Below are 24,195 nucleotides of genomic sequence, written 5' to 3'. Positions count from 1 at the left end.
CGATTCCGGTCAAGGGCATGTACCTGGGTTGCGGGCACATCCCCGGTGGGGGGTGTGCAGGAGGCAGCTGATCGATGTTTCTCTCTCATCGATGTTTCTAACTCTCTAACCCTCTCCCTTCCTCTCTGTAAAAAATCAATAAAATATATTTAAAAAAAATAAAATAAAATAAATGGTCAAAGGCACCAAGGTTCTGAAGGACAAACACAGACTGAGGAACCATCATAGACTGGAGGGGACTGAAGAAACATGACTAAGTGCAATGTAGATTCCTGGACCAAAATAAGGAAATCAATGGGAACACTGGCTAACTTAAAAGAAAATCGGCAGATAACTGAACAGTGTTGTTTAATGTTATTTCAGTTGTCAATAGCTGTACCATAGTTATGCAAGATATTAATGTCAGGGGAAACTAGGTGAAGAGAGGGAATCCTGAGTACTATTTTTATAACATTTCTGTAAAGTAGGAGATTAATTCAAAATAAAATGTTTCAAAATAAAAAAAATGCTTTAGAAATACTCTTATACATGTGTCGTTTCACTTATGCATGAGTTTACATCTTAGTATACATCTAGTCCAGGGTTATGTCTAGTTTAAAATATGGTCAGTGCTGCCAAGTCACCTCTAGAGAGGCTGTACGAGCTTACATGCCCACCAGCAACATGAGAGTGTGCATCACCCCGACCTCCTGCCAACACAGTGCTACTAGGAAACTTTTGGATCTCTGCCTATCAGTCAGGTAAAATGGTTATTGCACTTACATTTTCATTTATATTTATCTTATGAGCAATATTGAGCATCTATCCATATTTTAAAATATTTTCTTTTGTCTTTTTTTGTTAATGGACTGTTGATATCCTCTGATCATTTTTCTATCATATTTTCTATCTTTTGTTTATTGATTTGTAAGCGCTCTTTACACACGAGGTGTCCCAAAAAAATGTATATACACTTTGACAGCTGATAACTCACTTAATTTTCACTCCTTTGCAGGTTTAACTGATTTGAAATAATGGGTAAAGCCAGACTAAGCTTTGAACAAAGAAAATTTAGCCACTAGACTTTTTTATGGGGATACATAAAATATAAAGTTTATGGTACAAGTCTGGCAATAGTTGACCAGCAATAATTAAGGGCACACACATACCAAACTAAATGATTCTTGATGTTTGCAATTCCATTGCTTAGCATTATCAGCAGTGCCTGCTCCATCAGTTTGAAAATAGACACTGACAAAAACTTACTCATTTCTGAAGATTCTTTAAAATTCTGAAAATGAAATGTATGTTAATAAACACTGACTTTATAATCGTTCGAAGTGTGTATACATTTTTGGGGACACCCTATATTAAGGAAATTAGTCTTGTTTGTAAAGGCCTTTGTCACTCCAATATTAAACAATTTTCTCTTGTTTTATTTTTCCTATATCTTTTGTTTTTCCTCCACTTAGTACTCAGAATACTTTTAAAAGGATTTAATATGTTGTTTATAATATAAGTCCTCATAGTTTGGGAAAGGGAAAAAAATAAGCAATCTATATTTCCAACCAGGATTTGAAGACTTTTCAACATAATTCCAAGATTAGATTAAGCAAGAGCACTATTAAGAACAGGTTTGATTTCAGGTTAATTGAACTTTCTACAATGGCTTTAAGAATAAACCAATAATGCAATAAATCTGCCTGAGCCAGATACAAACACACTCTGTGCACAGTATCTGTCTTCATGTTTCCTCTACACCCTATGAGAAAACCACAAACCTCAGTGTCAGGCTACAATGTCACAATGTTAATCTATTCAGTGGTTTGGGGTTACACGAAATGGGAAGCACTAATAATTTGAATTTCACAAAACACACAGACATACACACACACCTGCTAGTGCTCATGCTCTTTCCTCTACCTGCAACCACATCCTATCTTTCCACCTGAACTGCTTCAGGCCCAGTGTGAGGCCTCTCTTCCATCAAGTCTCCTGTCCCCCGAGTTGACAATCTCTCCCTACTATAAATTCAGATCACTTATTTTCTGTGCTGCTTATTTAAAATTTCTGCTATAAGCCAACTTGTGGTATTTCTTCTACTATTAACTTTTTGTTAATGTATAGCTTATGTTACCAAATTAACAAGCTTATATTTCTTAGTATCAAACTTTTTCAAGGCAAGAACATCCACATTTGGGGGGAAGCCAAAGCATCTAGTAGGAAAGCAGCTCTTTTTACAATCATGGAACGTTTTATCAGCATAAACACCACTATGCTCAAGCAGAAGAATATTAGGTCAGCCTACAGACAGTGTTAGTGGTCCTACAATGCCATTTTTTTTTTTTTTTTTTACTAGTAAGCAGCAATTAAAAATGCAACTGCTTGTAGGAACCGCCAAATGAGTCGAAACACAATGAGGTTCTGGCAGGTGTAGCTCAGTTGGTTGAGCAACATCCCATGCACCAAGAGGTTGCCGGTCCAATTCCCTGTCAGGGCACATGCCTGGGTTGTGGGCTCGCCCCAGGAGGCAGCCAATCAATGGTTCTCTCTCTCTCTGTCTCTCCTCTTCCTTCCCCCATCTCTCTAAAATCAATAAAAACATATTTAAAAACAAGAATGGGTATTTCTTTTGCTTTTTAAAAAGATCACCATCTATCAGCCATAGTCCTTGCTATGGTATTATTTCATAACTGCATCTTAAGTTATGCACTTTATTTTATTGATTTTTACAGAGAAGAAGGGAGAGAGATAGAGAGTTAGAAACATCGATGAGAGAGAAACATCTATCAGCTGCCTCCCGCACATCTCCCACTGGGGATGTGCCTGCAACCCAGGTACATGCCCTTGACCGGAATCGAACCCAGGACCCTTCAGTCCACAGGCTGACGCTCTATCCACTGAGCCAAACCGGTTTTGGCAAGTTATGCACTTTAAAAAAAAATGTTTTTATTGATTTCAGAGAGGAAGAGAGAAGGAGGAATGGAAACATCAATGATGAGAATCATCATATATGTCATATATATTTTTTCAAAATGTATACACACTTTAACAGCTGATAGCTCAATTTTGAAAATGAAATGTATTTTAATAAACAATGCCTTTATAATTATTCCAAGTGTGTGTATATAGTTTTTGGGACCATATACTGTGTGTGTGTGTGTGTATACGTGTATATATATATATAAATTTTTTTAAAAGAATAGTTTATTGATTTCTAGAGGAAGGGAGAGGGAGAGAGAAACATCTATGTGAGAGTGCAACATCAATCAGCTGCCTTCTGCACACCCCCCACCAGGGATTGAACCTGCAACCTTGCATGTGCCCCTGACCAAACCAGCAACTTCCTGGTACATGGGACAATGCCCAACCAACTGAGCCACAATGGCCAGGACTATATATATTTTTCAAATATGATTTTATTGATTTTAGAGAGAGACAGTGAGAAGCATCAATGTGAGAGAGAAACATCAATTGGCTGACTCCTGCATGCACCCCAACTGAAACCAAACCTGCAACCCGCTCAGGCATGTGCCCTAACCAGGAATCAAACCAGCTACCCTCTGGTACACAGCACGTTCAACCAACTGAGCCACACCAGCCAGTGCTATGTCCTATATTTTGACCATTCAGCGATGGCCCTCTCTTTGTTACTTGTTTTGTTTCTTTGTATTCAGGGAGTTGATGTTTCTTGATAGGATGTAAGTATAAGTATACCTTAGTAGAAAATTATTCACACAAGCCCTGAAACATAATAGGGTGAAAATGTTTGAGCATACCAGTGGTAAGAACTTAGACATTTTTGAGGGAATACAAATCTTTATTTGACACATAAGTGGAAAGTGAAGTGCTTTATGTGTAGAGTATTGTTATTCTTAAAACAAATCTTACTGAAGTAATTGCTGAACTTAAGAAAGAAAATGTTTGGAGAAAGTTCAGATGTATAAATAAATGGAAAAACAAATCGATGTTTCTCTCCCTTCCTCTCTCTACAATCAACTTTTAAAAAAAGAGAAGGTATAGCTAAAAAAAAAAAAAAGCATTCGAGCCCTGACCAGTTTGGCTCAATGGCTAGAACGTCGGCCTGTGGACTGAAGGGTCCCAGGTTTGATTCCGGTCAAGGGCATGTACCTTGGTTGCAGGCACATCCCCAGTAGGGGATGTGCAGGAGGCAGCTGATCAATGTTTCTCTCTCATGGATGCTTCCAACTCTCTATCCCTCTCCCTTCCTCTCTGTAAAAAAAATCAAATATAAATATATATATATATATATATATATATATATATATATATATGTATTTTTTTTTAAAAAAAAGCATTCGATAAACTTATATAGAATTCAAAAAAAATTTACTTGATCCAAAAGAAGGCAACAAAGGATGAAGAGAGGGGGAAAATGATAAGGGACAAATAAAATGGTAGAGATAAATTCAACAATATCAATAATTACATTTTATGTTAATAGACTAATTGCTGATTATAAGGCAAGGATTGTCAGAACTGATAAAGCAAGACTTAATTATATAATGTCTACAAAACAATTACTTTAAATGCAAAAACATAGGTACTCTGAAAGTAAACGGATAGAAACAATATACCATATAAAAAGTACACATAAGAAGGCCGGAGTGACTATATTAATAGCAGACGAAAGAGACTTCAAAATAAAAAGTATTACCAGAAAAAAAATGATATTTCAGGATGAAAACAAATACAATTCATCAGGAAAACTAAATCACAAATGTATCTGCCTAATAACAGAACTTCAAAATATATGACGTTTTAAATAAAAGAATTAAAAAACAAAACAAAGCCCTAGCCGGTTTGGCTCACTGGATAGAGTGTCGGCCTGCAGATTGAAGGGTCCCAGGTTCAATTCTGGTCAAGGCCACATGCCTGGGTTGTGAGCTTGATCCCCAGTAGGGGGCATGCAGGTGGCAGCCAATCGATGATTCTCTCTCATCATTGATGTTCCTATTTCTCTCTCCCTCTCCCTTCCTCTCTGAAATCAATAAAAAAATATGAAAGCAAAACAAAACAAAGACAAGTATCACATGATCTCATTTATGTGGAATCTAATGAACAAAATAAACTGATGAACAAAATAGATCCTGAGACATAGAAGCATAGAACAGACTGTTGAATCTCAGAGAAAAGACGGGGTGGGTGGGAAGAGATTAACCAAAGAACTTGTATGCATATATGCATAACTCATGGACACAGACAATAGTGTGATGAAGGCTTTGGGTGGGAGGTGGGTGTAGGCTAGAAGGGGTCAATGGGGGAAGAAAGGGGGACATATGTAATACTTTCAACAGTAAAGATTAAAAAGAAAAGAAAAAGAAAAAGCAATTCCACAGCCATAGTTGGAGATTTTAATATCCCTCTCTCAACAACAAATAGAACTAGATAAAAAAATAGAATAAATCAAGACACAGATCTGAACTACTGTGTGAAACACTCTGACTTAATGGATATTTATATAGGTGTCCCAAAATTCACACAAGAAGTAATTTTGATAGAAAACACAGGTTTATAATTAAAAATTGTAAATTTTTTATTGATTCATAAAGTATACAGTATAGGATTATTTATGGAATAGCACATCGGGTAAATGGCCTCCATGGCTTTGCTGGCACATACGCAAAGCTGTGGTCTTCATTGGTCTTCACTGTCCCTGCTCCTGGGCCATAACTGGTACCTGGTAATGCTTATCAAATTGAAGGGATTGAAATCAAAGGGCAACAGGTATTAGAATCTGATTCACTAAACCAAGTAAAATTAGGCTTTTATTTTTTTTTGTTGTTGTTGTTAATGCTCACACAAAATTCAAATCTTGCATGAATTTTGGGACACCCTATAGAATACTAAACTCAACTGCAAAATACAGTTCTTGAAAAAGAATACATTTTTTCAAGTGTACAGGGTATATTCACTAGGAGGCCATAAAATGGGCTACAAGTCTCAATAAATTTAGAAGGACCGAAATCATAAAAGCTCTTCGATACAACAGAATTAAGTCAGAATCAATAATAATAAAATATCTAGAAAATCCCAAGTATCTGGAAATTAAACAACATATTTTAAATAATCCATAGGACAAGGAAGAAATCACAAGGGAAATGAGATAATACTATTTCAAACTAAATGGCAATGAAAATACAATATATTGAAAGTTGTGGAATACACCCAGAGGTGCACGCAGCAGGGAACTTACAGCTTTAAATGCTTATATCAGAAAAGAAGCCTAAAAGTCAATGATCTCAGGTTTTACCTCAGAAAAAAAGAAGCACAAAGTCTACCCAAAGAAAGTAGAAGGGAGGACCAACAAAGAACAGAAATAAGAAAACTGACAATGGGAAAATTAACAAAAAGTTGATTCTTGAACAAAACCAACAAAACTGATAACTCCAAGCTACACTGATGAACAAAAATGAGAATACCAACATCAGGAATGAAGGTAGGACTCTTATTACAAGTTCCAATGGCATTCGAAGGATAAGAAAACATTATGGACAAATTTATGGCAAGAAAGTTGACAATTTAGATGAACTATGGACAAATTCCTTGGGGGAAAAAAATCTATCCAGAGTGACAGAGGATGAAACAGAAATTTTGAATTGCTTTATATCTAATAAAGAAATTTAATTTTGTTTTTGTTTTTGTTTTTGGTTATGAGTTTATTTGAGCCAAAGCGACGACATATACCGGGGAGCAAGATGGCAAATGCTCCTGAGTGTTTTCAAAATATCTCCACAGCCCTGGCCCGTGTGCTCAGTGGTTAGAGCATCAGCCATGTACCAAAGAGTTGCTGATTCAATTCCCAATCAAGGGAATGTACCTGGGTCGCAGGTTTGATCTCCAGCCCGTCAGGGCACGTGTGGGAGGCAACCCCAATCGATGTGTCTCTCCCCCCACCCCCGGCCCCCGCCAACCCTCCCTCCCTTACTCCCTCCCATTCTCTCTAAAAACTAATGGGGAAAAATATCGAGTGAGGATTAACAAATAGAAAAGTTTTATGAGGAGAGTATAGCCCTAAGTCAAAACCTGACAAATACATTACACACACACACACACACACACACACACACAGTAAAAGTGATAGACTAGCCCAGCTGGTGTGGCTCACTGGTTGAGCGTCAACCCATGAACTATGAGATGGTGGTTCGATTCCCTGTCAGAGCACATGCCTGGGTTGTGGACTTGCAGGAAGCAGCTGATAAAGGATTCTATCTCATCATTGATGTTTCTCTCTCTCCCTCCCTCTCTCTTCCTCTCTCGGAAATTAATAAAAAATAAAATATGGGGAGATTTATTCAAAAAAAGCAATAGACTAATATCCCTCATGAACACAGACATGGAAGTTCTGAATAAAATATTAGCAAGCCAAATCCAGCAACATGTAAAAATGATACTATATATGACCTACCCAGGTTTACACCAGGGATGCAAGGCTGGTTTAGCACTAGACAATCAATCGATATAATTCACTTTACAAACAAACAACAACCACAAAAAGAACCAGCAAAAGAAATGGCACTAATGGACTCAGAATGAAGGAACAAATGCGAGTATGGCTACTACAGCAAACTGCAGAGGGCAGGCCCATCTGTATAGGCAAGAGCTGCTACTCTGTTCTCAGAGACTGTCACCACCATCAAATGTAGGCAAGACTCTCAGAACTTTCAGTTTTTCAACAGAAATAAGAAACTCAGCTCTAGCCGGTTTGGCTCAGTGGATAGAGTGTCGGCCTGTGGATTGAGGGATCCTGGGTTTGATTCCAGTAAAGGGCATATGCCTGGGTTGCGGACTTGATCCCCAGTAGTAGGTGTGCAGGAGGCAACCAATCAATGATTCTCTCACATCATTGATGTTTCTATCTCTCTCTCCCTCTCCCTTCCTCTCTGAAATCAATAAAAATATTTTTTTTTAAAAAGTAGAAAAGAAATGTATTTTTTTTTAAATAAACTCAAATATGTATGTGAAATCTGATTTTAAATGTTTGCAATTACCTCTTTAAATGTTTGGACCGAACAAAATTTATTTGCAGCTAGAATTAGCCTATAGTTCCTAGTTGGTAACTTTTTTTAATATGGAAAATGACCCATGAGAAAGTTTACCAGCAAAAAGAAAAAGAGTAGCCCTAGCTGGTTTGGCTCAATGGATAGAGCGTCAGCCTGCAGACTGAAGGGTCCCAGGTTCGATTCCAGTCAAGGGGGTTGTGGGCTCGATCCCCAGTAGGGGGCATGCAGGAGGCAGCCAATCAATGATTCTCATCATTGATGTTTCTATCTCTCTCTCCCTCTCCCTTCCTCTCTAAAATCAATAAAATATATTTTAAAAAAGAAAAAGAGTAAAGCTTCAAAGAGGCTCACACTCCCATTTGTTAGAAATGCATCAGAGAACAGCTTTTCTAGAAAAAGCAGATGATCTTTATGACCTTGGGGCAAACATAGGCTGGCAAACTTTTTCTGTAAAGGGCCCACAGTAAATATTTTAGGCTTTTTGAGTCCTGTGGTCTCTCTTGCAGCTACTCATCTCTGCCATGTGGCAGGAAAGCAGTGACAGACAACATGTGAAAGAATGGGTCCTGTGTCCCAATACAACTTTATTCACAGAAATACTAGTAGGCCATCAGCCTAATTTGACCAACAGGCCTTAGCCTGCAGAACCTTGGGGTAAACCACAAAAGATTGGTATATTTGACTAAATTAAAATTAAGAACTTCTGTTCATAAACACACACACACACACACAAAACAAGACACCAAGACAAAAGTGAAATAGTGAGCCACAAACTAAGAGAATACATTTGCAATAATTATTAATTGCAAAGGATTGATTTACAAAAGATTAGTACCCATACAAAACATATATAGAAATTTTAAAAAGTTAAACAATCAGAAGAAAAAATGGGGGCAAAAGACATGAATAGCAAATATGAAAAGGAAACAAATGGCTAGTAATCATGAAAAACTATGCTCAATTTCATTAGTCAGGACCCATTTTGAAACACCACCCTAAACCTAGCAATTCCACACTTAGGTTCATTACATACCCTAGAGAAATGCCCGCATCTGTGAGGCAGGATGCCTGTACAATGAAGTTCAAGCCACCTCGTTTATAAAAGCCCCACACTAGAAGCAACCCAATGTCTGTGTCTGGGATGGAGAGTAAGCTGCAGTACATTCATACAATGAAACATTAGAGAACAATGACAGATAAACCTTACAGATAACACTGTTTCACTTAACTGCACATGCAGTTCATGTACTTTCCTATGTATACCTTATAATCAAACATACACAGACACAAGATATCATTTAATACTCACTAGACTTGCAAAGATTAAAAAGTCCAAGTACACCGTCCTGGCTAGTGTGGCCCAGTTGGTTCGATATTGTCCCATGCACCAAAGGTCACGGGTTCAATTCCCTCTCAAGGCACATACCCAAGTTGCGGGTTCATCGGGGCACACATTCGGGAGGCAACCAATCGATGTACCTCTCTCACACATAGATGTTTCTCTTGCTCTATCTCTTCCTTCTTCCCTCTCTAAAATCAATCAAACTTTTAAAAGCCAAGAATACCAAGCATTGGATATGAGTGTGGAACAAAGGGGACTTGCACGATAGTGCTGGTGTAATAAACAGTGACACAACTTTTCTTAGAAAATAATTCCGCATTACTTTAGAAGTTGGAACATACTAAATGAGCCAACAATTCCACTTAGGTATATGTCAGGAATCATAAATGAAATGAATTATAAAATTATATGAATTATAAAGAAAGAAATGAAGGTATATTAACACAGGAGAATAAACAGGGAAAATAATGAACTACATCATTAGCATGGCAAAAGCTAAGAAAACATATTGACCCAAGAAAGCAAAGTCCCAGCAGAATACACACAATATTGTCTCAATAAAGTCTGTGTGTGTATGGGGCAAAAGTAGGGCTACAGTTGTGAGTATGTGAAACAGTTTATTCTTGTATTATTACTCATTATTTTCCATTTGAACAACTGTAAACCTACTTTTGCCCCACCCTGTATGTACAGTAATATAAAGAAAAGCAAGGGAATAAAACCCAGAGAATTCATGTCAGCGGCCGAGAAAGGGACGCACCTGGGAGAGGCACACAAGGCCTTTGAGGGACTGGTAATTTCTATTTAAGCTAGATAATGGGTATTCATTTTATGCTTCTTTTAAAAACTGCACATAGATATTACATGCATTCCTTTTTAAATGAAAAGGAGGGGGAAAATGAAAGGAAATAAAGCTTGGAGTGGGGGCTGGCCTCCAATTTCAACCCTTCTGAGTCATTCTGAACTTGCAAACAAAGAGAAGTACACACATCCTCTCAGAATTCAGCTTGACATCAGCAGAGAAGCTCTCTGCAGTGTTGCCTGTGGGACATAACAGGATTGGGACTGGATCTCCTTCTAGCCAACCTGGAGTAATATGTAAGTCCCAGTTATGGCCAGGCCTGCAGGTATGAAGTGCAGGCAGCTGCAGGAAGAGGCCAGGGCCTGGCGGACCCAGCACAACTCAATCAATACTCCCCGATCTCAGGACCTCTCGTTGGCACTGTGCTTCAGTTCACATCACAGTTCATCTTTACCAGCTCAGATAAAGGGAGATATGCCAACAGAGCTGCACAGAATTCCTTTCAGAAACAACTTCCAGACAGTACTTGTGGTGGCCCTGTGGAGAAACCATGCAGGGCAGCAAGAAGCAGCCTGAGCCCTATGGAAGGCGATCTGGCTGAATCTGTCAAGATTACAAAATGCAACCTGGCCGGCATGACTCAATGGTTGAGCATTGACCTATGAACCATGAGGTCACGGTTCAATGCCCAGGTTGCAGGCTCAATCCCAAGTGTGCAGCATGGAAGAGGCAGCTGATCAATGATTCTCTTTCATCACTGATATTTCTCTCTCTCTCTTCCTCTCTGAAATCAATAAAAATATGTTTTAAAAACTTACAAAATGCATATATCTTTTAACCTGGCAATTTCATTCTATGGATACAGCTGAATCTGTATATAAAGACTAAGATGAAAGGCCATACATTTTAATACTGTATATAACAGCAAATGCCTGGAAACCACCTACATTTCTGTCTACAGAGGACAGGCAAAATAAACCATGGTGTCTCCCAACAAGCAACTACTACCATGTCACTATTAAAAAAAAAAAAAATCACAAAAAAATACATCAATGAAGAAACTCACTATGTGTGATACAGCACGCTCTCCAAGAACTATTAATGAATAACAGGCCGAGAAACCAAGATGGCGGCATAGGTAGACACCGGAAATTGCTGCCTCGCACTACCACTTCAAAAATACAACTAAAAGACAAAACAGACATCATCCAAAACCAGAACCACAGGAAGGCTGGCTGAGTGGAAATTCTACAACTAGAAGGAAAGAGAAAAGCACTGAGACTCAGAGGAGGTGCGGAAGTAAAGTGCAGAGGTACGGAGGCGCAGGCCGAAAGGGCTGGCAACTGAGGACGCGGCGCACATGGAAAGGGCTGGCGGCTGAGGACGCGGTTGTCTTTTTCAATCCGGAGGGAGTCTCAAGCTCCCGACTGCTCTGAACTCCAGTTCCGGGTGAGTCTCTGGGGATCCAGACTCATACGGGGAGAAACTGGACTGCCTGGCATCGGGCAGAACTCAAGGGCGACTTTCAGAGGTGCTTGCAGCAATTACCGGGACACTGAGACTTGGGGCCTCTTAGGGTAGGACTGGGGAGCAGCCATAGCTGCTTGCTCCGCACTGTTGATCCCGAGACCCCGCCCCACTCAAGCTGTGCACAGAGGCTTTTGCATATAAAAGGCCTGGCCCTTTGCAACCTGAAAATTACCTAACAAACTGCAGCTGAATCAGAGAGACCCAGAACTTCCAAAAGAAGGCCCAAGGCCCCACAGCAGCTTGCATTGCTTCACAGTTGGGCCTCATCTGGGCAACTCCAAACCCCAAACAAAGAAGAGGAATCTCTCCATAGCTCCTGCTGGGTAGCCTCAGGCAGAGGCTAAATTAGCACTTCCTTAGAGATCCAAGAGCCAGTGTACCCAGTGGTCAGAGTGGGACCATCCAGATTACAACTCCTCAGATCCATAAGGGACACACTCAGGGGGCAGACTCAATGAGCACCAAAGCCCCACTGAAGCAAGTCTTGCCCCAGAAGAGTGTCTCCAGCTCAGAAGTTCTCCCACTGCAGACACAGCTGATTCTCCAGCTGATTCTCACTGCCAATTGGCCTGGAGGTCAATTCCTCCCAGTGATACCTACAACAATCAAGGCTTAACTACAACAAGACTGTGCACACAGCCCACAAAGGGGTGCACCAAGAGTGTCCACCTCAGGTAATTGGGGAGGCTGAGCCACTGGGCCCTATAGGACACCTAGCACAGAAAGCCACTCTATCAACACAGGGAAGCATAAAAAAATGCGGAGACAAAGAAACAAGTCACAGATGACAGAAATGGAGGAAAGCAAACTACTGGATATAGAGTTCAAAACCACACTTTTAAGGTTTTTCAAGAATTTTCTAGAAACTGCCGATAAATTTAGTGAGACCCTCAAGAAATCTAGTGAGACCCTTGAGGTTATGAAAAAGGACCAACTAGAAATTAAGCATACACTGACTGAAATAAAGAATATCATGCAGAGTTCCAACAGCAGACTAGAGGATCGCAAGAATCAAGTCAAAGATTTGAAATACGAAGAAGCAAAAATCACCCAACCGGAAAAACAAAAAGAAAAAAGAATCCAAAAATATGAAGATAGTGTAAGGAGCCTCTGGGACAGCTTCAAGCGTACCAACATCCGAATTATAGGGGTGCCGGAAGAAGAGAGAGAGCAAGATATTGAAAACCTATTTGAAGAAATAATGACAGAAAACTTCCCCTACCTGGTGAAAGAAATAGACTTATAAGTCCAGGAAGTGCAGAGAACCCCAAACAAAAGGAATCCAAAGAGGACCACACCAAGACACATCATAACTAAAATGCCAAGAGCAAAAGACAGAGACAATCTTAAAAGCAGCAAGAGAAAGACAGTCAGTTACCTACAAGGGAGTACCGATACGACTGTCAGCTGATTTCTCAACAGAAACTTTGCAGGCCAGAAGGGAGTGGCAAGAAATATTCAAAGTGATGAATGGAAAGAACCTACAACCAAGATTACTTTATCCAGCAAAGCTATCATTCAGAATTGAAGGTCAGATAAAGAGCTTCACAGATAAGAAAAAGCTAAAGGAGTTCATCACCACCAAACCAGTATTATATGAAATGCTGAAAGGTATCCTTTAAGAAGAGGAAGAAGAAAAAGGTAAAGATACAAATTATAAACAACAAATACACATCTATCAACAAATGAATCTAAAAATCAAGTGAATAAATAATCTGATGAACAGAATAAACTGGTGATTATAATAGAATCAGGGGCATAGAAAGGGAGTGGACTGACTACTCTGGGGGGGAGGGGTGTGGGGGATGCGGGAAGAGATTGGACAAAAATTGTACACCTATGGATGAGGACAGTGGGGGGGGGGGTAAGGGCGGAGGGGGGGGAACCAGGTGGAGGGGAGCTATGGGGGGAAAAAGAGGAACAACTGTAATAATCTGAACAATAAAGATTTAATTTAAAAAATCAATAAAATATATTTTTTTTAAAAGACACATAGAGGCTGAATGGATAACAAAACAAGACTCATATGCTGTCTACAAGAGACTCACTTCAGATTGAAAGACACACACAGACTGAGAGTAAAGGGATGGAAAAAGATATTTCATGAAAATGAAAACAAACAAAAAGCTGGGGTAGCAATACTTGTATCAGACAAAATAGACTTTAAAACAAAGGCTGTAACAAGAGACAAAGAAGGACCCAGCAATTTCACTTCTGGTTATTTATCCAAAAAAGCCCAAAACACTAAATTGAAAAGACATAGGCATCCATTGCAGCATTATTTACAACTAGAGGCCCGGTGCTCTCGCAGCCCGGGACCCCTCAGCCACAAAAAAGAATGAAATCTTGCCATCTGCAACATGGATGGACAGTGGTTATTGTGTTGAAAGAAATGACAGACAAATACCATATGATTTCACTTATATTTGGAATCTAAAAAAACAGAAATGAACAAGTAGAACAGAAACACTCATAGATACAGAAAACATTTTGAAGAGGGGAGGTTAAGGGGATGGGTGAAAAAGGTGAAGGAATTAAGAAGTACAAATATGTCCTAGCTGGTTTGGTTCAGTGGGTAGAATGTCAGCCTGCGGACTGAAGGGTCCCAGGTTTGATTCTGGTCAAGGGCACATGCCTGGGTTTCAGGCTAGATCCCCAGTAGGGGGCGTGAACATCTCATCATTGATGTTTCTATCTCTCTCTCCCTTTCCCTTCCTCCCTGAAATCAATAAAAATATATTTTTTTAAAAATGATCCTCATTTGTGTGGCTTCATTGAGATTCACTATCTGAATGAGGTGAAATCTATCGAAGAATTGGGTGACTATGTAACCACCTTGGTTGGGGGCCCCTGAAACTGGCAAAGTGTCTCTTTGACAAGCACTCTGTGATACAGTGATGAGAGCTAAGCCTTCGGAAGGCTTCCACAGCCACAGGGGTGACTTCCCAAGTTACCAAAGCAGTATGTGCATGTTGGAGTTACCTTTACTTTTTCTATAACTTGTACCAAATAATCCACTTCTGTCTTTCATTTATAGCATTCCTTCAAATAAAGTAATTTGGTTCTCCCTCTCCCCACCCCACAAAAGAAGAACAAATGGCCCAACCAGCGTGGCTCAGAGGTTGAGCATCGATCTAAGAACCAGGAGGTCACAGTTCGATTCCCAGTCAGGGGGCATGCAGGAGACAGTGGACCAATGATTCTCTCTCATCACTGATGTTTCTATCTCTCCCTCCCTCTATGAAATCAATAAAAATATATATAAGCAAAAAACAAAAGAAAATATTACCTAATTACAAAACACACTAAAAAACTTACTAGACACATAAAACACATTTACAAAGGAATATAGAAAGCTCGGGGAAATGTCCTGGAATAGGAAAAGTAAATACTTGAAGATGTCAATCTCTTAATTAGTCTATATTTTTAACATAATCCCAATGAAACCTCAAACAAGATTTTTCCTGAGCTATTCAAACTAATTCTAAAATTCATAAGGAAAAATAAGTGTGTATAAATAGCCAAGAAATTTTTGAAAAATGTGAGGCAATACTATTATTAAATATTAAAGCACATTAATTTAAAGCTACAGTATTAAAATTAATTTCCTCTCTCACTTATTAAATCAAAATGAATTCCAGAATGACTTAAAATGAAAGAAACTAGAAGTACTAGACTAAAACAAGATATTTAAAAAATAGCTTTGAGATACAATTGACCTACAGTGTACAATCAATGGTTTTTAGTATATTTACAAAGTTGTATAACCATCACCAATATCTAATTTTTTATCAGAACATTTTAAATCACCCCAGGAAGTAACCCCTACCCATTCTCCCTGTATCTCCTCCCTGGCCACAGCTCCTGGCAACTACTTTTTCTCTCTATGGATTTACCTGTTCTGGATGTTTCACATAAACGAAATCACACTGTACAAGGTCTTTTGTGTCTGGCTCTTTTCACTTAACATGTTTTCAAGGTGCATCCACATTGTACCACTTAGCATACCTATTCCTTTTAATGGCTGAATAATGGTCCATTATATGAAAAGACCACATGATGTTTTTCCATTCATCAGTTGATGGACAACTGGGTTGTTTCCACTTTTTTTTTTTTTTTTGGCTACTATGAACAATGCTGCTATAAATATGTACAAGTTTCTGTGTGAACATACATTTTAAATTCTCTTGGGTACATACCTAGAAACAGAAGCGGTGGGTCAAAGGTAACTGTATGTTTAACTGTCTGAGGAACTGCCAGGCTGTTTTCTAAGTGCTACACCATTTTACATTCCTGCCAGCAGTGTATGAGGGTTCCAACTTCTCCACATCTTCAACCAACACTGGTTATTGCCTCTATTTTGGGGCTTTTAAAAATATTTTTATTGACTTTGAGAGAGGGAAAGGGAGAAACATCGAATGGCCACCTCCTGCACAACCCCCTACTAGGAGTTGAGCTCCCAACCCAAACACGTGCCCTGACCCGGAGTTAAAATGTCAACCTTTCAGTGCACAACATTCAACCAACTGATCCACACCAGCCAGGGCTTGTTTTTTTATTATAGCCACCTGAGTGGATGTGAAGTGATGTTTCACTGTGGTTTTGATTTGCATTTTCCTCCCTATCAGCTAACAATGTTGATCATCTTAGAGATCTTTTTCTTTAATGATTTAAGGTAAGGAAATTCTTTCTAAACAAGGCACATAACCCGCCCTGCCAGTATGGCTCGGTGGTTGAGCATTGACCTCTGAACCAAGAAGTTGCTGGTTTGATTCCTAGTAAGAGCACATGCCTGGGTTGCGGGCTCAATCCCCAGTAGGAGGCATGTAAGACGTAGCCAATCTATGTTTTTATCTCTATCCTTCTCCCTTCCTGTCTCTCTAAAAATCAACAAAAACATATTTTTAAAAATACGTAACAATCCAAGAACCATAAATTTATGGGCCACATAAAAATGTAATATATTTTAGAAGTTCTCATTACAAGAAATCACAGAGAAAAAATGTAACTATGTGAGGTGATGGATGTTAACTAATCTTATTGTGATCATTCTGTAATATATACAAACACTGAATCATTGTTATATATCTGAAACTAATATATGTCAGTTACAGCTCAATTAAAAATTTTTAAATGTTTTAAAATTAAAAAACTAACAATAACCAAAGTACCAAAAAAATGTTAATATGCAAACACACTGGGGGAAAAATCTGAAACACATGGCAGGGGGCTAGTTTCCTTAACAGAGCAAGATCACTCATACATCTATAAGAAAAAGGCCAATAGCACAAGAGTAAAAGGGCAATCCATACCAAAATAAAGGGACATAAAAGCTTTTTTTTTTTTTTACCTTTTTTTAAATTGTTTTATTGCTTAAAGTATTACAAAGGGTATTACATATGTCTCCTTTTTTCCCCCGCCCTTGACAATCCCCTGGCCTCCCCTACCCCCCAGTGTCTTATGTCCATTGGTTATGCTTATATGCATGCATACAAGTCCTTCCGTTGATCTCTTACACCCCCTCTCCTGCCCCCCCACCCTCCCCGGCCTTCCCGCTGTAGTTTGACAGTCTGTTCGAGGCAGCTCTGCCTCTGTATCTATTTTTGTTCATAAGTTTATAATGGTCTTTATTATCCATGAATGAGCGAGGACATAAAAGCTTTGAATCATAGAAAAAAAATGTTTTACCACATTCATAACTAAAGAAATGCATTTTAAAATAAGGTAGACTGACAAAGATTTTAAAATACTGTTATGCTAGCACTGATGAATGTGTGCAAAACTACTGGCAGTGCTGTGATTTTGGCATTTTCTAAGCAAGAGTCAGTATCTGTAGGATGTACTTCTATGTTCTGGGCTGTGGTGGAACTGACTCTTCTTTCTGCATTCTGACGCAGTGTCTCTGGGAATTGGTTGTCCTGTAACCGATATAACTGAGAAGGGATAGGAGTTGAATTACCTTGACCCAAAGTGTGAGATTCCTCCTATGGAGTGATTTTTTATTTAGCTCTCCACTGTACCATCATACACAAAGCAGTCACTGGAAAAATTCCTTTAACGTGTTTTGTTCCCAGCTCATCCTGTTTAGATACCACTTGAAGCACCACTGACAACAGTCTTACAAAGTCCGAAAAAGACCTTCCCTCTGCCGATTCTGATCTTTCCTGGAACTTAACCAACACTTGCCTATTTGGATTGCCTGGGGTTCCATACTTCCAATACCCCTCAATGAAGCCATTCCATCAGTCACTTCTATTTAAACGGCCTCATTCTTTAGTCTATGAGAGTACAAATGTGGCTGTGTTCTAGGTTATTCTGTGGCAATCTTTTTGTTTGTTTTGTGTGTGTGTGTGTGTGTGTGTGTGTGTGTGTGTGGCAATCTTGGTAAGTCTGTTGTTTAGCATCTTAAATTTAGTTTTTAAACCAATCATTATAGATTTTGGAACTTTTCTATACCACCTTCTGAGAGGCCATCTAGAATAACTTCTAGATGGGTTGGGATAGTACCTAAAGCTTCATATGTTGTTAAAAAGTATTCTTTTTTTAGCAAAGTGGCATATTCTCTTATGATATCTGCCTATAATTATTATGTGGAGGTGATTTTACAAATAAAACATGCTGTGTCTCCCCCTCCCCCTGCCAGCCTCCCCAAAAAGCCTGGAAACAACCTAAATGTCCATCAGGAGAGGTGCCCACACAGTGGAATACTAGCGCTCTGTGCATCAATGTGAAACAAACCCCAAGAAAGTATAAGAAGCCCTGCTGGCCCGGCTGGCGTGGTTCAGTGGTTGAGTGTCAGCCTATGAACCAAGAGGCCACAGGTCAATTCCCGGCCAGGGCACATGCCCAAATTGCAGGCTCGATCCCCAGTGGGGGGCGTGCAGGAGGCAGCTGATCCACGATTCTCTCTCATCATTGATGTTTCTCTCTCTCCCTCTCCCTTGCTGTCTGAAATCAATAAAATTGTATTTAAAAAAAAAAAAAAAAGCCCTGCTGGTATGGCTCAGTTGGTTGAACATTGTCCCAGCACCAAGAGGTCGCCGATTTGATTCCTGGTCAGGGCACATGCCTGGGTTGCGGGGCTCCATCTCCAGTTGGGGGGGTGGGGGGCGGCGTGCAGGAGGCAGCTGATCGAAGGTTTTCTCTCACTGATGTTTCTCTCACTCTCCCTCTTCCTTCCTCTCTCTTCCTAAAAGAAAAAAAACAACAAAACACACAAAAACATAACAAAAAAACACAGAAAGGATTTTTCTCAAAAAACTCCTATGAAGTTAGCTTTAACTTTAACTTAATACTAGTCTTGCCCTGGCCAGTGTGGCTCAGTTGGTTGGAGCACTGTTCCGTACACCAAAAGGTTGTGGGTTTGATTCCCAGGCAGATCACATACTCAGGTTGCAGGTCTGGTGCTGGTTGCGGTGCATGCAGGAGGCAACCAATCAATATTTCACTCTCATTGATGTCTGTCTCTTTCTCTCTCTCTCTAAAAATCAAATCAATTCAATCAATCAATCAATCAATCTAGTCTTACTGGTGCCAAATCAATCAATCAATCAATCAATCAATCAATCTAGTCTTACTGGTGCCCAAATCTCCATCTGTGAAGTCAGAGACACTTGAAAGAACATGGCACACTACCCTACTTGACTCCTCTCAAAGGTGGCCTCGGCACTGGCGCTGGCCTCCTTGCTGTCCCTGCACGATGCCAGCTGGGATCCTGACACGGGCTGCTCTCTCTGCTTGAAATGCTCTTCCCAGACACCTTCACCTCCTTCCAGGCTTTGCTTAAATGCCACCTTCCACGGAGACCTTCCCTGACCACCCTGTTTCTAGTGGGAACCCCTTCTGCTTTGGTTTCTTCACACAACTTCACAGAACGTTCACACAGCATTCACGTGTCTGCATCCAACCCCATTCCATCTCAGTGCCGAGGGTCAGGATGTTTCCGTTTTGTCCCCAGGACATCCCACAGCACCCACCAGAGCAGTGTCAGACACAGAGCAGGCACCACAGATGTTTGTGATAATGAACGGACATTGCTACACTACGTAGAAACTCCAGTAAGTTAAACCTTTGACTGTCTCATGTCCTTCCCCTCTCCCCCAAAATAATGCTAATTAGAGCAGGCCCTTGATAACCTGGTTATTTTCTCAGAAGTTACAGCCATATAAAGTGTTTCACAGACCACAGGTTAAGATCAATGACCCACTAAATATGAAATCAATTCAGTGGATTAAACGAGAATATTTTTTTTTTAAATATGTTTTATTGATTTTTTACAGAGAGGAAGGGAGAGAGACAGAAAGTTAGAAACATTGATGAGAGAGAGAAACATCGATCAGCTGCCTCCTGCACACTCCCTACTGGGGATGTGCCCACAACCAATGTACATGCCCTTGACCGGAATCGAACCTGGGACCCTTCAGTCCACAGGCCGACGCTCTATCCACTGAGCCAAACCGGTTAGGGCAGAATATTTTTAATGAAATGAAAGTAGTATAAGAATGCATAGCATAATAATGTTACTTACAAAACTCTTTCAGCTAAGCATGTACGCATATTTGTATAGTATACATTTACTTGTATAGCAGGTTATGATGTGAATGCATTTCTTACAGGGAGTTCATGACCAAAAGTTTGAAATTCACTAATCTAATTTCAGCCAACACATTTCTAAGTTTAAAGATTCAGGCTCTGTAAAATATATTTTTAAAATAAGTTTACTTTTTAAATTTAAAATTCTGTAAACTGAAGGTACTTCCAGATCAGTGAAAAGCAGAATTAATGCTCTCCCACAAAGTATAAATACTATATTAGAAAAACTGTAGTATTTTAGAATGTAGACTTGAGCTTTTCCCCCCAGAACACCTCCAATTATTTTACTATATTTTACGCTTGTAAGCATGCAATTCTCTGATTTTCAGTAAGTCAGCTCGGATAGTTTCATTATTCTTTCAATTTTCACTGCATACCACAGGCTAGCTATTTATTCGCATCTAAAATTTCCCCCAACATTTTGTTTCTTAAGTTCAGCAATTACTTCAGTAAGAATTAGATGGGTGTGGGGTGCAGGGGGTCAATGGGGGGGACAGGGACATCTGTAATACTTTCAACTATATTAAAATAGTAAAAATTTAAAAAAAGAATATCAACATTCTAGACAGAAAGTTCTTCACTTTCCACTTATGTATCAAATAAAGATTTGTATTCTCTCAAAAATGTCTAAGTTCTTACCACTGGTATGCTCAAACATTTTTTACTGTTTCTTAAACTGTATTATGTTTCAGGACTTGTTCTAATTTTCTACTAAGCTATACTTACACTCTATCAAGAAATATCAACTCCTTGAATACAAAGAAACAAAACAAAACAAGTAACAGAGGGATACCTTCAAATGGTCAAAATATAGGACATAGCCTGGCAGAAGTGGCTCAGTGGTTGAGTGTCAACCTATGAACCAGGAGGTCAGGGTTCGATTCCCAGTCAGGGCACATGCCCGGGTTTCGAGCTCAATCCCCAGTAGGGGGCATGCAGAAGGCAGTCGATCAATGATTCTCTCATCATTGATGTTTCTATCTCTCTCTCCCTCTTTGAAATCAATAAAAATATATTTTTAAAAATATCATAGTCCTGACCAGTGTGGCTCAGTTGGTTGAGCGTAATCCATGCACCAGGAAGTTGCTAATTTGATTCCTGGTCAGGGGTACATGCCTGGGTTTCAGGCTTGATCCCCCGTAGGGGGCGTGCAGAAGGCAGCCAAGTGATGTTGCTCTCTCACAGCAATGTTTCTCTCTCCATCTCCCTTCCTCTCTCTCTAGAAATCAATAAACTTCTCTTAAAATATAGATCCTATATAATAAAACCCTAATATGCAAATTGCCCAAACGGTGGGATGACCGGTCGCTATGACGTGCACTGACCACCAGGGGGGCAGACGCTCAACACAGAAGCTGCCCCCTGGTGGCGTGGCCAATGCATTCCCACTGGGGGGGGGGGGGGGCAGAAGTGGGGGGGTGCGCCACTCAGCCAAAGCCAGGCTCATGGCTGGCGAGCGCAGCAGTGGTGGCGGGAGCCTCTTCCACCTCCACTGGAGGCAGACAGTAAGGAGCAAGGGTCCCGGACTGCAAGAGCCCCAGACTGTGAGAGAGAGGGATGTCTGACTGCCGGCTTAGGCCCAATCCCCGGGGAAAGCGGGCCTAAGCCGGCAGGCGGCCATCTCCCAAGAGGTCCCAGACAGCGAGAGGGCACAGGCCTGGCTAAGGGACCCTCCCCCCACCCAGTGCACAATTTCCGTGCACCAGGCCTCTAGTATATGACATAAAATCCACACCCCAACTTTATTCATACAAGACTATACTTGTCCCCACTCAAAATCCTTCTCTTTCTTTAAAAAAAAAAAAAAAAAAATGCCACTAACAAGTTTTATCATTAGTTTGCCAACCAATATCTGAAAACTGGGAGAGGAGTGAACATAGCCCCAGGGAGGCCTGTCCAGTTTATGGGAAAGAAGAAGGTTAAATAGACAGAAATTACTGCACTGAGCAGGGCCAAGGAGAAACTCACTCCCCAACACCAGATAACCCAGGTTCTGATGTCCCTACTCCCCAGAATGAATGTACATTTCACTGGGAAGGAATTTAATTGTTCGTTGTAATACTGTTAGTTCCCAACTACCAGGCAACTGAAGGTTCACAGGGGAAGGACATTATCTGTAATCAGCCACCTGGTCCTGAAAGTGTAGTAAGTCAGGTGTGTGGACCTCAGTGATTGCAGCTGGGTTCTCCAAATACTGGCCCAAGTCTGGCACTGTGACTACTGTGATCCCTTCCCACAAGTTTACATCTAACAAACGAGAAAAAACATAATTTTTTAGCCTCATTCACAGTCATTCCCACATACTCCTAGCTTCTTGTCAAACCAAATTATTCAGAGGCATTTCCTTTCCCTGCACCTGATATTTTCAAGACGTGGCCCATATGTCCTCTCTTCTGTAAAACTTAGTCAAACAGTCAACCATGGCCACACATGCCTCCATTGTGTACACTGCCTGGAAGCCGCGTGCTTCCACTAACCTATGACCTTGTCAGCAGGCTAACATCTTTGACATCTCAGAAGGCATTCAAAATATAGTTGTTGATAAACTAGTTAATGAGCAAAAATGAAAAACAAAAAGCCCACAAGATGAGACTCTATTCCATACCTCAGAGATATTCTAAGGGTGAGAAGCACTGGAATAATGGTGACATGAGGTCAGTCCTAGATGTAAAACCAAATGCATGCTAAAATTTGGCAACTCTCTCAGGAAAAGAGGAAAAAATACAGGAGAATTCTGAATTTTCTGTATAGGCAAATTCTCTTATAACCATATTCTCCCCCCCCCCCCCCCCCCCCATTATTTAAGAGATTTTCTTGGCTAAATTCACTCATCAAACAACTATACCTTCACATTTACCCACACAGGTGACAATGTCAGGGCATCTACAATACAGAAGGCTTTCAAGAACAAAATCTGTATTGTAGATTCAAGCAAAAGAATGCTGAACCACTGCAATAGTAGTTGTAGGAGAGGACACAGATTATTGAGAAAGAGATTAAAAAAACAGAACAAAATTTGGCTGTGCTGAAAACTGACATATCTTCAAAATGGAGGTGACACTACATGATACAAGGAATAAATTACAAACACAGGTGGAACATCTTAAAACATGAACAATAAAGAGGGGAAAAAATCTTAAACTCCAGAGAAAGGAGGAGGGGAGGAGACAGGGAAAAACACACACAAGTAACTACTAAAACAACAGGAATCAAATTGATATGACTGCTCATCTGTAACAATGGTGCTAGAAGACAACAGAGCAGTATCATCACTGCGAAGGAAAATTATTTTGACTTGGAATGCAATACACAAACTGATATCCAAGTATGAGGACAAAATAAAAATCCTTTTAGGCAAGGTGGGGCTTAGAAAACTTACAACCTACAGACTTTATTCTGCAAAACTAACACAAGGATATACTCTGATTAAACAGGAAATACATCTGAAAAAAGGAAAACGTTGGATACAAGCAACAGTGATAAAACTTACAGTTGGCTCATATGCTAGTGCATGCTATTTTTAAAAGTCATGGTTAAATAGACTACACCAAAATTTAAAACTCGGGTAACAGAAGAAGTTGTGAAAGATATGAAAAGGAGGTTCATAGAAGATACACAAATGAAGACATTCTTGCTCACTAGTATCCATGCAAGTGTAAATTAGGTAAGAAATAACCCGTGGGTTTGGAAAGATGTAATGTCTGGTGTTGGAGAAGATACCTTGTTATAGGCAGGCTCATTTCCCGCTAATGGGAATACAAAATGATTACGAGTAAGCCTTTACGGACAACAATTTGGCAATATCGGCCAACAGTTCAAATTTGCACAGGCTCTGAATCATCCATTCTAAAACTCTAATTCTGTAATTCTAAAGAAATACCATACATGTGCACAAAGCTTTAAATACTGCCAATTCTACACAGCAG

At 39.9% G+C, this 24,195-nt stretch overlaps 2 protein-coding genes across 2 annotated transcripts in view; one reads left to right on the top strand and one right to left on the bottom strand.

Annotated features, from left to right (window-relative positions):
- TRAP1 (TNF receptor associated protein 1) overlaps positions 1-24,195 on the bottom strand; it is a 60,254-nt gene that overhangs the window by 34,893 nt on the left and 1,166 nt on the right. The gene's annotated exons all lie outside the window — the stretch shown is intronic.
- Positions 17,444-17,986, top strand: OOSP3 (oocyte secreted protein family member 3). The gene is given in 3 exon segments (XM_070411688.1): positions 17,444-17,556; positions 17,558-17,655; positions 17,658-17,986. Coding segments are annotated over 3 exon segments (540 nt in total).

Source organism: Myotis yumanensis, unplaced genomic scaffold (genome assembly GCF_028538775.1).
Source record: "Myotis yumanensis isolate MYYU_CA2020_CCGP unplaced genomic scaffold, mMyoYum1.0.hap1 SCAF_4, whole genome shotgun sequence".
Taxonomy (NCBI): Eukaryota; Metazoa; Chordata; class Mammalia; order Chiroptera; family Vespertilionidae; genus Myotis; species Myotis yumanensis.
The sequence above is the reverse complement of the archived record's forward strand: the minus strand, read 5'-3'. Positions and strand labels throughout refer to the sequence as shown.